This window comes from Corythoichthys intestinalis, chromosome 2 (assembly GCF_030265065.1).
Source record: "Corythoichthys intestinalis isolate RoL2023-P3 chromosome 2, ASM3026506v1, whole genome shotgun sequence".
Lineage (NCBI taxonomy): Eukaryota > Metazoa > Chordata > Actinopteri > Syngnathiformes > Syngnathidae > Corythoichthys > Corythoichthys intestinalis.
In genome coordinates this window covers 33,184,122-33,200,798 of record NC_080396.1, presented here as the reverse complement: position 1 = coordinate 33,200,798, position 16,677 = coordinate 33,184,122, and the positions used below count along the sequence as shown (strand labels likewise).

The 16,677-nt window shown below is 39.9% G+C and overlaps 2 protein-coding genes across 2 annotated transcripts in view; one reads left to right on the top strand and one right to left on the bottom strand.

Annotated features, from left to right (window-relative positions):
- Positions 1 to 216: 216 nt before the first annotated feature.
- Positions 217 to 15,500, bottom strand: dnajc11a (DnaJ (Hsp40) homolog, subfamily C, member 11a). Its single transcript, XM_057830249.1, has 16 exons — positions 15,367 to 15,500; positions 13,486 to 13,615; positions 13,327 to 13,400; positions 11,341 to 11,442; positions 11,001 to 11,129; positions 10,791 to 10,913; positions 6,670 to 6,743; positions 6,399 to 6,588; positions 6,221 to 6,306; positions 6,023 to 6,139; positions 5,504 to 5,659; positions 5,316 to 5,385; positions 5,080 to 5,137; positions 4,416 to 4,558; positions 4,201 to 4,330; positions 217 to 1,337 (listed from the first exon to the last, which is right to left on the bottom strand). The coding sequence occupies exons 1-16, from the start codon at positions 15,436 to 15,438 to the stop codon at positions 1,312 to 1,314; spliced, it is 1,680 nt and encodes a 559-aa protein (XP_057686232.1). The 5' UTR covers positions 15,439 to 15,500; the 3' UTR covers positions 217 to 1,311.
- The window catches only part of camta1a (calmodulin binding transcription activator 1a), a 568,653-nt gene continuing 566,846 nt past the window's right edge, over positions 14,871 to 16,677 (top strand). Inside the window, exon 1 of the mRNA XM_057830217.1 lies at positions 14,871 to 15,001. The gene's annotated coding sequence lies outside the window, so the exon portion shown is untranslated. The remainder of the gene's footprint in view (positions 15,002 to 16,677) is intronic.

Genomic DNA, 16,677 nt, shown 5'->3' with positions numbered 1-16,677 from the left:
AGCACTGGTAGTATGCTTCTAACAGGGCCTCATTGGTAGAGCCGGTGTTCTGCCAGACCAGCATGATGGGCATCTTGATCTTGAGATGGTGAAACACCGGTTGGTCCGATAACAGCCTTTCTTTTTTTTTTTTGTATGTGAAAAGTGATGTTATAATAATTTTACTCAAAACTGAATTAGGTACATATTTGAATTATACAAGCACATGGAAAACAGTTATCAGCAATGTATTTTTAATAGAAAATATATTAGAATTAAATCTGTCCTGCTAAATTTTAAATTGTATAATTTAACGCCTAAGGCCCTGATGTGTGTCCGTTTTTAATTTTCTTTTAACAATTCAGGTGCGTTCAAAGTCCCCCCAGAAATAACATTTTCACAAATGATCACTCCAAATATAATGAATTTGACAGAACACAAAAATATAATACAATTAGTGAAACTGGAGTACACAAAGAAGAACAAGAAAAGACATCCCACACTCTAAGTTGTCTTCCGTTAACGACAGTAGCTCAACTAATGAGATGAGTGGGATTTTGTATAGTCATTGTTCCGTCAGCTCATTGGTCAAAAAGCAGGATAGGCGAGGGAATGCGTTTCCCTGCATATTGTTGTAAAGCACCTTTTCAGTATTCGGTCGTTGTACAAATAAGACACAATTTTCGAGTTTGATGATAACAAGGGAAAAGCATGTCCCTTGAAAGCTCAATACGAGACATGTACTTTTGTTTCTGAATACCAGACTATTACACATTTTTCAAGGGACAGTTGGCAACCCTACTGACAATCCAAGAGGAGATGACCAGCTACCCGATTTGAATTTTCATTTGTATTGGGGGAGAAAATAATTTGTTTTATTGAACTCCAACTGTCCTGTGCATTCATCAACATCTAAATCCATTTGTTGAAAGATTGACCGATAAGAAGAAGAAAGATGCACAATTACATATAATGGATAAATGTTTTTTTAAATTAATGGCAAACAAACTGGTGCAATTATTTTAAATCACATAGGCACTGCAATGTTAAACAACTTAATCAAGTGTTCATAAAAGACATGCCTCAGTAAGAGTAAATGCAGCCTGAGGAGGCCTTAGAGATCTTAAAATGATTTCAGGGTCACATTTCAAATGTGTCCACAAATATCGTTTGCGATGCTTTATTTCCCTTCCTGCACGTTCTTTACTGATCAATATGTAGATTTTTTTGGGGTGGAGGGGTTCTCTGTCATATCTAAAACAGACAAATCCGTCTTCCCAGCTGCGATGTGTTGTGTTTTTTTTTTTTTTTTTTTGGTCAGCACAGGAACTCCTATGTGTCTGTGTCAATCCTGTGTGCTGCAAAGAAGAACATGCACAAATATGTCAAACACAGAAGACACGTGTTGATTTATAAAACATGGAATAATTCTTGTGGTTCAAAACGCTGATGTGGAGTGTACAGAAGTAGCCTAGAGGGAAATACTCGGTGACAGGTAATAAAAACAACCTTTCGTAGTCTTCCCTTTTACCAAATTCAAGCAGGAAAAGTGAGACAAATCAGAGCTCACAGATGACGCAACAGAAAACACTAAGGCTAGGTTCAGACCGTAGGTCTTAATGCACAATTCAATATTTTTGTCAATGCTTTTGTCTAATTTTTTTAAAGCTTATTTTTCCTTAAAGTGAAAAGGTTTGGGTATGAAGAAACCATTACCTCCTTGCAAGAAGATGAGTGACTAGCCTGAGCCTTGACGCCGGTCCTGCCCAGTGTTGGCCATTGGCGCTTTTGTCTTTTATTTGCTGTGTAAATAGTTTGATCCTTTTCTCTCTTTTCTGGGAATGTTTTGTGTTCTTCAACCAGAATGTCTGTGTTCCGTTCAGACTGCCTTTGTCTATTGAGCCCGTCCAAGCATTATGCATGCGCAGTTGCGCACTAACCTGACCAGTCTGACCAGCGCTTAGCAAACTGACCCGCTTGCGCAGAAGCATCAAAACAAACAACTACACATGCTGGCTGTACGTCATTCTAGGGTGATCATGTTTTGTTTTCCCAAAAGAGGACACAAAACACAGACATAAATAATCCCCGTTTAGTCTTATATTTAAAGTTTATATGTATTGATAGAACGCATGCACACACACATGATGCCCACACATACCATCAGTTTGCCATGACTCTCGGCCATGTAAGCAATATTGAAATATACTAGTCCTTCTTAAAAAAATTGCATATTGTGATAAAGTTCATTATTTTCTGTAATGTACTGATAAACAGTAGACTTTCATATATTTTAGATTCATTACACACAACTGAAGTAGTTTAAGCCTTCATTGTTTTATTATTGATGATTTTGGCAAAAAAGTCGAGAAAAACCAAAAATCCCTATCTCAAAAAATTAGCATATTTCATCCGACCAAATAAAAAAAGTGTTTTTTAATACAAAAAAAAGTCAACCTTCAATTAATTATTTCAGCTATGCACTCAATACTTGGTCGGGAATCCTTTTGCAGAAATGACTGCTCCAATGCGGCATGGCATGGAAGCAATCAGCCTGTGGCACTGCTGAGATGTTATGGAGGCCCAGGATGCTTCGATAGCGGCCTTAAGCTCATCCACAGTGTTGGGTCTGGTGTCTCTCAACTTCTTCTTCACAATATCCCACAGATTCTCTATGGGTTTCAGGTCAGGAGAGTTGGCAGGCCAATTGAGCACAGTAATGCCAAGGTCAGTAAACCATATACCAGTGGTTTTGGCACTGTGAGCAGGTGCCAGGTCGTGCTGAAAAATGAAATCTTTATCTCCATAAAGCTTTTCAGCAAATGGAAGCAAGAAGTGCTCTGAAATCTCCTGATAGCTAGCTGCATTGACCCTGCCCTTGATAAAACACAGTAGACCAACATCAGCAGCTGACATGGCACCCCAGACCATCACTGACTGTGGGTACTTGACACTGGACATTTTGGCATTTCCTTCTCCCCAGTCTTCCTCCAAACTCTGGCACCTTGATTTCTGAATGACATGCAAAATTTGCTTTCATCTGAAAAAAGTACTTTGGACCACTGAGCAACAGTCCATTGCTGCTTCTCTGTAGCTTGACCTGGGGAATGCGGCACCTGTAGCCCATTTCCAGCACACGCCTGTGCACGGTGGCTCTAGATGTTTCTACACCAGACTCGGTCCACTGTTTCTGCAGGTCCCCCAAGGTCTGGAATCGGAATTCTCCACAATCTTTCTCAGGGTGCGGTCACCTCTTCTGGTTGTGCAGCCTTTCCTGTCACACTTTTTCCTTCCCCCACACTTCCCACCGAGGTGTCTTGATACAGCACTCTGGAAAACAGCCTATTTGCTCAGAAATTTCTTTCTGTGTCTTAGCCTCTTGCTTGAGGGTGTCAATGATGCCCTTCTGGACAGCAGTCAGGTCGGCAGTCAGGCCCATTATTGCGGTTTTGAGTAATGAATAAGGAATCTTTTGCAGGGGTTTTGAGTTAATTCGTTGATTCAGATGATTAGGTACTTATTAGCTTCTTTAGAGTACCTTTTCATGATATGCAAATTTTTTGAGATAGTAATTTTTTTTTCTTGACTTTTTTTTACCAAAATCATCAATATTAAAACAATAAAAGGCTTGAACTACTTCAGTTGAGTGTAATGAATCTAAAATATATGAAAGTCTAATGTTTATCTGTACATTACAGAAAATATTGAACTTCATCTCAATATGCTTATTTTCTTTAAAAGGACCAGTATACTGCTCATTTGGCGCACAGAAAGAAAACCAAGCGTTCTAATATCTTTTACCCCCCCGCCCTCCCACACACACACATTTTGTTTTTCTTATAATGACTGTTGTCAAGCCCGCCTCTTCCCTAAAAGCCGCATTCAAACTAGGTACTAATGTACAGTTCCGTCGCTGCCGTCCTCCGTGCCTCTCACTCTTTGCTGACGTAATTGCTGCGTGAATTTTGATTTGAGAGACTTGACAGCAGCCACACTCTGGAAAAATTTTAACCACATACGAAAATGACCTAGATAGGATTTAGAATGGTCCAGTTTTATGTGACCTCTCCCGTTAGGATCGTTAAGTTAATGCCTCACTCAAGTAGGAAAAAAACGAAAAAAATTGGATTTGTGCATTAAGACCTGCGGTATGAACCTAGCCTTAGAGACACACTTGGTGAAAATGTATCTTGACCTGTTTAAACTGGGGGAAGAACTCACATTGCTTTGGTATCCTGAGTGGTTCAGAGTCTCCTGACAGGACTTGATGCATGACACCGCGGAACTGATACAGCACCTTTAGGCTTTTTTCTTCCCCTACACAGGGGTCATAGAAACCAGGGAGCCCTGACTAAAATACAAACCGGAAAAACAAAACATACACATGTTGACAAACTCCGACGCAACGGTTGACATCAGAAAATTTCCTCTCATACCTTTGCAGCCTCAGTCAGGATGAGTTTGGAGTCTTTCACCAGACACTGCAGGGGCACGCTTACGTCAATTACCTTTGCCCTCTCGTGTTTTCGACTGTTATCAGTCACGAACTTGCCGTACCAGGCATTGAGGATGATGAGACCTGGGGAGTGGAAATCCTATGCAACTGAGTTATTTTCCCGAGTGTAGCGACATCTGAGTGAATCACAACTCATTCATAGTAAAGAAAACACATGAAAGATCAGTTCAGTGTTCATAAAAAGAAAAAAACATTACTACAGCAAAATCTGCCAGACCGTTAAAAACTGTAAACTACAACCTTTACGGTGACAGTTGCTACAGCAGAAAATTTAACGGTGTGCTTAAAGTATTTTACTAGTGCTCTTATCAAGGGTTGGCTTAAAAGCACCAATTATTGCCACTCAAAGGCATTGACCGATTACAACACCATTATTCGCCTATTAAAAACATTCGCATTGTTTATGAGCCTGTCCAAAAACTTTTCTGCTGTCACATAATTTTGTTTTATAGTGAGAATAGAAGCACCGATAACTAAAATGTTTTTTTTTGTTTGTTTGTTTGTTTTTTTGAGGGGGGGTCTCTCAAAAGCACTCAAGCATTTCTGTAGCTGTTAAAGAAACACAAAGACATTACTAATCGTACCCATTCGAGACTCCTCGGCTTCAATAATCCTCCGCACTGACTCCTGCATGAGCAAGACCTTCAAAGATGAAAAAAGGCACACAGAAACAAAATTTGGGATCAGATGGATCTTATGTATTCATGAAATCACTAAGACTTTCTCTCTTATTCCGTCTCCACATGGGCATTCCAGCAACATTTCTACATTTCTGCTGCGTCTAACACAACAGCAGCCCCATCTCTAATGAAGTTCTCACCGCTGCCTCTGCCTCTTGTTTCTTCTTGGCTATGTTAGAGGCTGAGCTCTCGCGCTGCTTCTCCAAGTCTCTGTTAAAAGATAGATGGGAGGGAATAAAAAGAGCTTAAAAAAAAAAACTGCCGCAAATAATGCATGCGCTGCTTCCTCCAGCAACTTTCCTTGCATAAAATACAGAGAATTTCTTACTGTTCCTTCTGGGCCCGCACGTACGGCCGGATAACGAGTTGCTGCATGGCGAGGTAGAAGACCAGTGGTCCAACTGTGGCGTAAAACACGGCACTTGGCAGGAGCTGGTCAGTCAGGTGAATAGGGAAGAAATACGTCTGGCTGGCTCTGTTTAGTCTGCAGACAGTCACTTTTATTACTAAACAGCCAAGCAGATGAACTATGTCACATCTCTTAATGACACAACACGCTTAAGTTTTCGAATGTTCCATCCAAAAAAATTCTCAAAAAATGAAATGATTTGTATCGAAAATGAGGGGAAAAAAATGATTCAAGTTGAAAATATCCATGTCAATTCCCTGTAATGTGAAAAAGTCACCACGGAAGGGTACGATTACATATCCTGGAAAAAAGTACATAAAACACTGAATTCACTACAACAGGGTGTTCAATTTGTAAAATTAAGACCAACCAACCCAATGTTATGAATGGTGGCCAACCATTTTGAATGAATAAAAAATAAATAAAAGAACTACTTACTTGACCTTGAGTGAGACTCCTTGAGGCACCCCGACGCTGACCGTGGCCCCCAAAATGCTGTGTCGACTGATTTTTCTCTCGGCGCCATACTCCAGCACCGTCCCAAAGAAACCGGACCTGCAACATACACGCCAATAACAGTGCAAAAATATTTCCAGTGTATTTATAATAGTATGATATTATCTTCTGACAACATACTTTAAGGAGCCTTTAATTTTTGTCTGGTCTTCATCCTGGAACTTGTACTGGTAGCTCATCATCATAAAAGTGTGTGGAATGCCGAGCTGCAAAACGTAAGCGGACATTATGGCTCATTAATGATGGGCGACTGTAGATTTGATGGTGGCGCATATATGAATGTGTGCTAGCGGCAGACCTGCACTGCAAATGTAAAATTGCTGCTCTTGGTGTCCCTGACTATGCTGGTGTTCATGGAGGACTGAATCCCCCAACGCCACTGCAGGTAACCCATTGTGTTCTTGTCAAGATGACGAGCCAGCACTGTGGTGATGCCAGGACGCACACCTCGGGACGAAAACTGGAGGCCACACTGCGCTGTCACATAGCTGACATGGAACACACAAAAGTACTAGCTTAACAGTTGTCTATAATTGAGTCACTTGCTGCGCATCTTCTTAAAATCTTACAGGCGTGGAGTCAAATTTCGGAATATCTTCATTCCAAAGAGAGGTCCGTGTGTGTCACCGGCGCCAAGCTCTATCTGCATGGACAGAAAATGTGTGACAGGGCTGTAACTCACTACATTTACTCTGTTCCCATCAAAGGGACCCTCCTGGCAAGATAAGTCAGTTTTTCACTATTAAACTCATTCAGGAAAATGAAAATGGCATTTACTTTTAATATCATCAGTGTTGTCACAGATTACTTGAAAAAGTAATTTAACTACTGATTATGCCTCAAAAAGTAATCAAGTTACTTTACTGATTACTTTATTATCAAAGTAACTAAGTTACTTGAAAAGTAATTTATCGGTTACTTTGTGCCAAATTCTCTCCCTTTGCTGCCTCAATATAAGAATGACAACAGAAAAATGCCATCGCATGTAATTGACTTATTTGGAAGATTGTGGTAGCAACTTGTCGGTTCCTTTTTTTTTTTTTAAACATTGACACCTTTTTAAAATGATATCTCGATTCTTGGCATGAGCATATCAATCACCTTTTGGGATGCAACGTATAATGATGTATCACCATTTCGATATTTTGTCACACTCCTATTAACAACTGCGGGTTTTCCTTGTCCTCTTTAGTCTGGATGACATAGGGTCCCAGTTTTCTATTTTAATCGTGGTTCATCGGACCACAGATGAGTTTTCCCACCTTGCCACAATCCATTTTTATTGGCTCAGAGAAAACCCCTGTGCTTCTAGGTCCTGGTTAGAAATGGCTCCTTTGCACTGCAGGGTTTGTGCTGGCAAAGGCGGATGGCAAGGTGGTTGTGTTCACCCACAATAATTTCTGTATTGCTGAGCCCATACTGTGATTTCATTTATAGTACCATTCCGGCTTGTAGTGAAGTGCTGTTTAAGTGCCGAAGATCATGGGCATCCAGTATTTTTTTTCCAGATTCTCTGAATCTTCGAATGATATTATGCACTGTAGATGATGACGACGATAACTTCAGACTCTCCCCTCTCTGATATTCCTCCACTTCTTTTCTGTGCAATCTTGGAGGAATGAGTCATCTTGGCTTCTGAAACACACTGCCACTCTGAGGGTTCGTTTACATGGTGACCCTACGACACCGAGACGCAACGATTATGTTTGGAAATTGCCTCGCATTTATACGGTCACGGCGAAAACGGAAGGGGAAGATGCAAACTTTTGATTCCGGCCTCCAAAGTGGGAGGATTCGATTGCGGGGATTGCTCTGCAACCATATGAAAGGAACGCTCTCGCTCCGATGACGTCAGCACTGACGCACGTCACTTTGAGCATGCGCAGTCGCTGCTACTAAACATTCAAAACAGCAAACATGGTGGAACGTTGGCCTTAATTGACTGTTTTTATAATATTTTAAAATTAAATATATTTTATGTTCGCATTTTGTGCCTCTTTCTTCCGTGCAGAGGAGGTTGTTGTCAAGGAAGTGCATCATTGGCCGCCACCTTGTAAAACTGCACTGCCTCTTGGGCCTGGCATGAGTACTACATCGTCCTCACTCGGAATTGCGACATTGTTCGAATGGAGACAGAACCTAGATAGAACCATGTAAATGCAAACACAAAATGTATCGTATTATTCTCGGAGCGTCATCATGTAAACGCCCCCTGAGTAAGTCTTTTCATACGCAATCATGTTGCCATTGGACTTAATTAGTGGTAACTGCAGCAAAGCAAATGTAGCTATTATACAGAACATATTAGTGCAGCCCAAGGTGACTCAAAAAATGTCATAAACAGAGGCCAGAAGTCACCAGTCCTACCAGATTCTTTGGACGGCAACTTTTCTCTACTGGCTAACAATTTAAATGACCACTTCATTTCCATTGGTGAGGAACTTGCAAACAAAATCAGACCCCCTGTAGGTTAATTTTACAAACACTATCTTTCTGGCAATTATTTAAACTCCTTTTTCCTTAGAACGACAGATGCTAATGAACTCCGTACAATTATCAAAAACCTGAGAAGCTCTCATGCAGCAGCAGCAGATAAAATAAACAGTAAGATCCCGATTCCTATTGCCCATATAACTGCAAAACCACTTGCACACTGCATTAATTTGTCATTACTTCATGGCGTAGTGCCAAAAAACACCAAAATTGCTAGAATCACTCCAGTTTACAAATCTGGAGATAAAAATAACATGAACAATTATCGCCCAAATGCAGTTCTACCAACTCTCTCTATGGTACTAGAAAGAGTTGTGCACAATAGACTAAGCGAATACCTAGACAAATTTCATATTCTAACCAGTTCACAAGATGGCTCCAGGAAGAAGAATTCAACGTACATGGCAATTCTAGACCTTGTTGAAAAATTTTATGATGTCTTTGAGGAGGGCAAGTGTGGAGTTGGTATTTTTCTGGACTTATCCAAGGCTTTTGACACCATTGGCTTTAATATTTTACTGGAGAAGATTCATCATTACGGTATTAGAGGAATAGCATACAACCGGTTCAGAAGTTACTTATTCAGTCGACAACAATATGTCAGTATTAACAGTCATGTTTTACAAAAAAGGAAATAAAATATGGAGTGCCCCTAGGTTCAGTTTTAAGCCCACTGCTTTTTCTTATCTATATTAATGACCGTGTTAACTCTTCTGACATATTACATATGATTTTGTTTGCTGATGATACCAACTTGTTTCTTTCACATAAAAACCCATTAGACCTACAGCACATTTTGAATGCAGAGTTAATAAAGACAGATCTCTGGCTCAGGTGCAACAAACTTTCCCCCAACATCGACAAAACCAGTTAAATAGTATTTAGATCAAGTAAGAAAGCAATAGATACAAACAGGATTTGTCTGAAAGTAAACGAGAATTTATTACAAGTCGATTTCACAAAGTTCCTGGGAGTCCTCATTGACAAGTCTCTCAATTTCAAATGCCATATAGAGTGCCTTACATCAACACTATCCAAATATGTTGGTCTATTCTTCAAAATAAGACACCATCTCCCTTTAACCGCACTTCTTACCTTGTACAAAACCTTGTTTGAGCCGCATATCAACTACTTTAACACCATACGGTGTAACACATTCCCCAGTCACCTAAAGAAATTAGAACCCTACAAAAGAAGATGGCACGGGCCATGTCCTGGGCTAGTTTTAATGCCCCCACCTACTTCTTGTTTTATAGTTTACACCCTCTCCGACTCACTTAGCTGAACACATTTCATAAAGCATGCATAATGTTCCAAATTGTAATTAATGTGAACCAGTCTGGACTCCTCTCCATACTCATAACACCAGGAACAAAAACCTCATCAGTGGAAAAAAGAGAAGACTTGTTGGCAACAGCCTGAGCATTGCAACTAGAGGCCCTCAGATTCGGAATGAGCTCAACGAAAATCTAAAGGTGTTGAAATCCATCTCCAACTTTAAAACAATGCTAAAAATCATTCTGATCAGTAAATCTAACAACTCCAACATACTTAGGTTATAAATTCTCTTCTAGGGAAGTATTTTTATTGTTATTCTTTTTGTGTGTTTGGGGGGGGGGGGGGGATATACAGAGTTTGTTGTTGTTCATTAGTATGTTTTGTATGAGAACACTGTAATATACTACAACTCATCCTTCTGCTCATCTGATAATTTTTCTTATGATTGTCTTGATGTACGCAGGCTCCTGACTATAAGCTTTTAGTAGCTTTTTAAGGAGACCTGGCTCACACAACGTCTTGGCTCAGCACTGATATGATGTACACTTTGTAAACATGAATGTGTGCGTGTGAATACATTGAAATTGGTCTTGACTTTTGTAGTCTTTTTTTTGCTCCCTAGCTTTTTGAAATTTGTTGACACCATGAAATTTAAATCAACATATATCCCCCTTAAAATGATAACAATTTTTCAGTTTAACAATTTGATCCGTCATTCATGTTCTATTTTGAATATTGAAATTTAGCACTCCCACATCAATGTATTCAGTTTTTAGTGAAAATGTGTGTAGCGTCCCAAGTTTTATAGAATCCGATTTGTATTTTACTTAACATTGTTTAACTAAAAAAAAAAAAAAACTGGTGATGACTGCTGCCATTGATTTCAGAGTTGCGTACTAAGTAACATACTATAATGTACCTCGCCCCAACCCTGAGCTGAGGTGACTCTCCTCAGGGCCAAGTTGATAGTGCCGCCTCCATTTCCGTTATGTGTGGACAAAGAACCAGACAAAATAGCCGTATCAGTTGTGGTAAGTGGGGCCTGAAGAAGGAACACATATACAGGGTTTATTAAACCAGCCAGATATCCTCAGAAACAGATGTGCAACAGTGTAGCAGCATATGTCACCTCTATGGATTGTGATATATGCATCTTGTTGATTTCCACGTGTGGGACGCTGCCACCAACCATGTCCTCATAGTCCTCATCATAACGATCAAAGAGGTCTGTGGCGTCAATGCCGACACTAATTGTGCCCTTTGAATAAAGAGCAGTGGGAGAAAACAGAGTCATAGCTTTCTTGAGGGAATTATTTACTTGAAAAAGACTACTGCACAATTTTGACTGGGTATAAATCTGGACACCATCTGTCTTACAAAGCAAAGGAAGTTAGAGAACAATCTCTTAAAAGACAAGACAGTCATGCAAGTCAAGATGAGGCCAGTTGTCGAGCTGCGGATGTATGTACCTTAGGGTTGGTCCTTTGCTGCAGTCTCCTTTCCTCTCGCTCCTTCTGAAGACGCTCGTACTCCTCTCGAATCTCTGCAGGAGTTCTTTTTCTCTCCACCACCTGAAAGAACAACATAGAAGATATCTTGCACTCAGAAACATTTGCCATGAATTAGTGCTTTAACAGTTCACAAATCCCACATGTATCAGACAAAAAGATACCATGGTGTCTCGACATACGATCGACACACAAACTTTTCGTCATCTGACTCAAAATTTGCATCGCCATTGTTTCTACATCCGACGACATGCTCGAAATACGAGAATTTATGATAGCACCGCAGTTTCTTTGTTTTCTCGCAAGATGGACGCACGGCTGATTTTCTTGAGAGAAATCAACATGGTTTCCAACAATGTTAGTGCAGGTGGTGAAAAAAAGGAAAAAGGTGAGGCTTACCATTGAAATGACGATGGAAATGATTGAAAAATATGAGCGTGGTGTGCATGTTTGTGAACTGGCTCGACAATCCACCCGAAAACTGTCCATGATCAAGGTGGTTCTCCTCCATTCGCCAGTCTTTATAAGTTAATGTGACAATTATCATTATTGTTACATCGCTCAAGAAATTGCCATCTTCGTCAGGTATTTAATCATTTATTTCAGAACTTGTGCAACACAACATGCCTACTGTCCGCCACAGCTGAAACCCTACAACAGAACATGAAAGGTGTAAGTAAAAAGTCCTCTCTCACTCTGACACATCAGCCACACGGTGCGTTCAGGTACACCGCCAAAAAAACATCTGCCACATTAGAACCCAATTTGTTACATTATTACAGGTATTATTATTATTATTATTACTATTACTGTATTGTATAATTTATTTGTTTTGCTCTGTGTAACTGCTGTTTGCAATATTACCATTAGTATTTATTAAGGATTTAGTGTAGGTCAGGGGTGTCCAAACTTTTTGCAAAGGGGGCCAGATTTTGTGCCGTAAAAATGCGGGGGGCCGACCTTGGCTGACGTCCTTTATGTAGAACAATATATTTAAGCAAGCCTTTAGCAAGCCTTTCTTTGTGTCACATTTGCTTTATTATCATTTTTAATTAAGTATTTCAACAATCTCGCAACCAGCCTTTGTTGCATTCTCTTTCGACTCTCGGGCTCTTGCGAAATACTGCTGCTGTAAAGTTAAACTATCTTAAAGTTGCTTCAATTTCTCGCTATGAAGCTTCCCTGTAATCTTGTCGTACATGTCAGCGTGTCTTGTTTGGTAATATCGCCTCACATTGAACTCGTTTTAAAAACAGCGACTGTCTCTTTGCAAATGAGGCAGACACAGTTGTTGCGTATTTTAGCGAAGAAATAGTCCAATTTCCACCTATCTTTGAAGTGTCGGCCGTCGCAATCAACTTTCTTTTTTTTTGTTGATTGTCGCCATTTTAGAATATTGGGAGTAAAGGATCACATGAGGTAACGTAGCTTGGAGTGCTGCTGCCTTTTCGTGGGTAAATAAGGAGCAGCATTTAGTGTGTAAGCTACTTCATATGCTGGTAGCAGTACTGCTGACCAATTTATTAAGTCCGTGCCAAACGTTATTGATTTTATGACTGAGGCTGGGGGCCGGATGAAATTTGACAACGGGCCGCATTTGGCCCCCGGGCCGGATTTTGGACATGTCTGGTGTAGGTTTTCAGACTGTGGAACGAATTAATGGAATTATAATGTATTCTTATGGGAACATCCTACTCGACATACGACCGTTTTGACTTACAAACAAGGTCCTGGAACGAATTAACTTTGTATGTAGCGGTACCACTGTACTGACAATTTAAGGGCAATAAAAAAGCCTGTAATCGTATGTAGCGGTACCACTGTACTGACAATTTAAGGGCAATAAAAAAGCCTGTAATCAAAAACAGAATTAAAATCTGACTTCCTATCTAACAAATCAGTCTCAAAGAGTGTTATCCTTGCTCCAACTTTCATATGGCCACTTACCTCCCATCCATCCACATCAAGTCCGCGCTTGCCATAAATATCATAGATTGCCCGTGCCTGTGGATCGCTGAGCACTACGATAAAAATCATACAAACAGAGAGGTTTCCATGAATGTCGATGCTGATAATGAGTTAAGCTGTCAGTATGTCGTGTGTTACCTTCGTAAGCTTCATGTACAAGGTTGAAAAGCTGCTCTGCTTGTCGCTTTAGTTCTGGATCTCGATGCTTGTCTGGGTGGTATAACATACATAATCGCCGGTACGCTGCCTTCAATTGGTCTTGTGTTGCCTGAAGCCATGAAGATTAGCATTCTTAGATTTTTTTTTTTTAATTTTTAAAAATACCACCTACCTATCTATCTATCTACCAATCTATCTTCTTTAATGCTTGTCCTCATTGGTGAACGGTTTGCAAGTCAATTGCAGCTAATTTAGAGATGCTTTTCCACCAACAAACCCCACCCACCCCAAACACCTTAAAAGTTCATTCGGGCCTTATAAATGGTACACGACTCTTAAGTTTGCAGCAATTTCTCGAAAAATGAAACACAGAAAAATGTAAATAATCATTGAATGGACAATAGAAATACCGCGGGGAAACGTCTATTCTGTCTACATCAAATGTTCTTGCCGATTACAGTAGGAAACATTAGATAACAATCCTCAAGAAGGGTTTAATGGATTTAACATGAGAAAATGCAAGAATGTTCTTGGAACACTGTTTGGTTACAGGTTTATGATATTACATTTACTTAAGCCATTTTGAGGATAACTGTACTTGACAGTAGTTCAGTTGCAACGTGTTTTCTGAGTATTGTTGTGTGAGAAGAAACATTACACTGTAACATAGATTTTATACATTACCTTAATTTTTTATGATTCTGACCTATGTTTTGGACGGTCCATAAGAGACTTCTGCCTTGGGTGCTGTCATTTCAATTCTAAAGCATAAAACTTCTTCATTGTCTTTACGTAGTCTGTAAATGTTATCAGTGGTCAGTAGCTTTAAATATTGATGTCGTAAAAGATTGTGGGTAATACATCTCCTTTCGTTTCGTAAAGGTTTGTCAGGAGTAACCTTTAAAGGTGGCTTAAAGGTTGCATCGAGGCACCTTTCCTAAGCATATTTAGAATTCTAACGACTTCTCCTCCAAGTACTTCTGTAGTAGGAGGGGTACACCCTGAATCAGTTGCCAGTCAATTGCAGGGCACAAGGAGACAACCAACCATTCACACACACATACACACCTGGGGACAATTTGAACTTCTCAATCAGCCTACCGTGCATGTTTTTGGGACATGGGAGTGAAACGGAGTACCTAGAGAAAACCTATGCAGGCACAGGGAGAACACTAAAATTTGCACATTCCTGTTGACGTTTTTGTCTGGTTAATGCTTTGGTTCATCAGACTTCCGAAGCCGTGGGCGTTTTAACTTGAATTCTAAAGTGTAAAACGTCTCCAGTGTCTGTGGTTTAAAAAAAAACACAAGTCAATCTGACTTAATAACTTGACTCCACTATTATTTTAAAGTAAAGGATTAAGAACAATTTGTTGCTGTTTTAAGTTCCACTACGACATGCGAAGATCCACACAGCACCCCGTGCACTGCATTCACAATTGAAGACACCAGTAAGAACTCGATCCTCTGACATCACAGTCTAATCTGATCAACTGTAAGTAAATCCAAGTGTAGTCAGTGGTGATACCATAAGCAACCAGCTCTGTGAACGGCAATAAAGTAAGGCGTCAAATTAAAACTTCCCGGAAGAAAACAAATAGACAAATTCATGCTGTTTTCTCGACCGGTCATTTTTCCGGAGTGCAATTATGAGCTAGCAACGTGTTGGATGTCATGAAAAAAGTTTCCAGGCAAAGGCAGAGAACACTAATCAATGTCGTGGGTCACAAGTTAGCCATTGAGCTAACGTGAAACATGCTTAGATCGCGTAACGGGAAACCAAAATAGTGTGACGGCGGACGGAAACGCTCGAACACGCTGGCACATATTAGTTCTTCGCCAAACAAATTCGTTACGTACATCTCGCCGAACATTTAGAAGGGAATAGTAGTCATCACTGGATATCTCATCATCGTCCAAGGCAGACGCCATGTTTGCGCCCGGTCATTTCTTCTTCGTCATTACTTTTGACCAACATAATAGTGGGTGTGCCATGGCGCCATCTAGTGTTGCGGATGTACGATAAACAACATTTTTCACTTTCATATTATAATGCGGTACAAATGCACACATTTTTCAAATTGTAGTTTTTTGTTGTTGTTTTTGTTTAACTGAATTTAGTGATGAATTTTTGTTGGCAATGGTGGCATTTCAATGTAGGAGCCACAAATAATGATATTTCAAACTAAATATTCTGTCTCAGTGTTAATGCAAATGCAATTAACATCACTCTTGACGCAACTACTATTTTTTTTTAAAAGAAAAAACACACATGATGAATTCGAACCTATTCAATTATTTATTCTTTTCAAGCCGCTTTGCCATTTGTAACCTAACACAACAAGGATATAAAGTCTGGTACCTATTTTCCAGAAAACGAAAAGTTGCAAAGAATATAAATTCCCATGAATACTGCAGGCCTTTCGTGAGTTTATATTTCCTTTTCCCATTTTCTTTCCAATGGCAGAGCCCTTTTTTTTATTTTTTATTTTTAGTGTGCAAGGCCAGCAGGCAGCAGAGGAGCTATCCTTTCAGCACCACCTCGTCCCCCATTTCAGCACCGATGGCCCACATCGTGTTAATGTAGGATGAAGGCTGTCCTTAAGTGCAGTATTTGAAAAGAGTGCCAACAGCAACGTGTATCAAGCTCAATGATCTGTAATTAGATTGCTTGTAGTTATTAACGCAGCCACACTATTGTCAAGCCTAGCTGCACCACAAATATAAAAGAAGGAAATCTCAAAGGCACATTGAAAGATATCAGATGTGTGCCTTTGTTCCAAAATTTTACCAACAACTGACCTCTATTGGCTTTATTTATCTTACTCATTGCCTCTCACAATGATAATGATGATGGCATATCCTGTCTAAAAATTCTTTCCACGGATCCTGTTCAAAGTCTGGGGGGGTTCAAATGGGGGTGATAGGTAACAGAAAATGCAAAAACAATTATCATATAATTATTAAAAACAAAAATATTGACCAATGGTGGTGCAAAGGGTCATATGATTAATTCATTTGCAGGAGAGGCTAGATTCCAATTTAATGTCCCATTCATTCTCATTTGTGTGCCCAGTGGCTTTTATTTTGGATCAAAATGTGTTCTTATTGCTGCCAAACAAACCGAGGCCTCAGATTCCCTTCAAATGTGGAACACTCACATCATGCATT

Bases quoted from the DNA above. Each gene is read 5' to 3' on its own strand.
- dnajc11a (XM_057830249.1), bottom strand. From the start codon at position 15,438: ATGGCGTCTGCCTTGGACGATGATGAGATATCCAGTGATGACTACTAT. The intron at 5,138-5,315 runs GTGAGAACTTCA...TCATCTTTGAAG, and splicing joins AACAAGAGGCAGAGGCAGCG to GTCTTGCTCATGCAGGAGTC. The intron at 1,338-4,200 runs GTGAGTTCTTCC...TCTTCTTTGCAG, and splicing joins ACTCAGGATACCAAAGCAAT to CACACAGGATTGACACAGAC.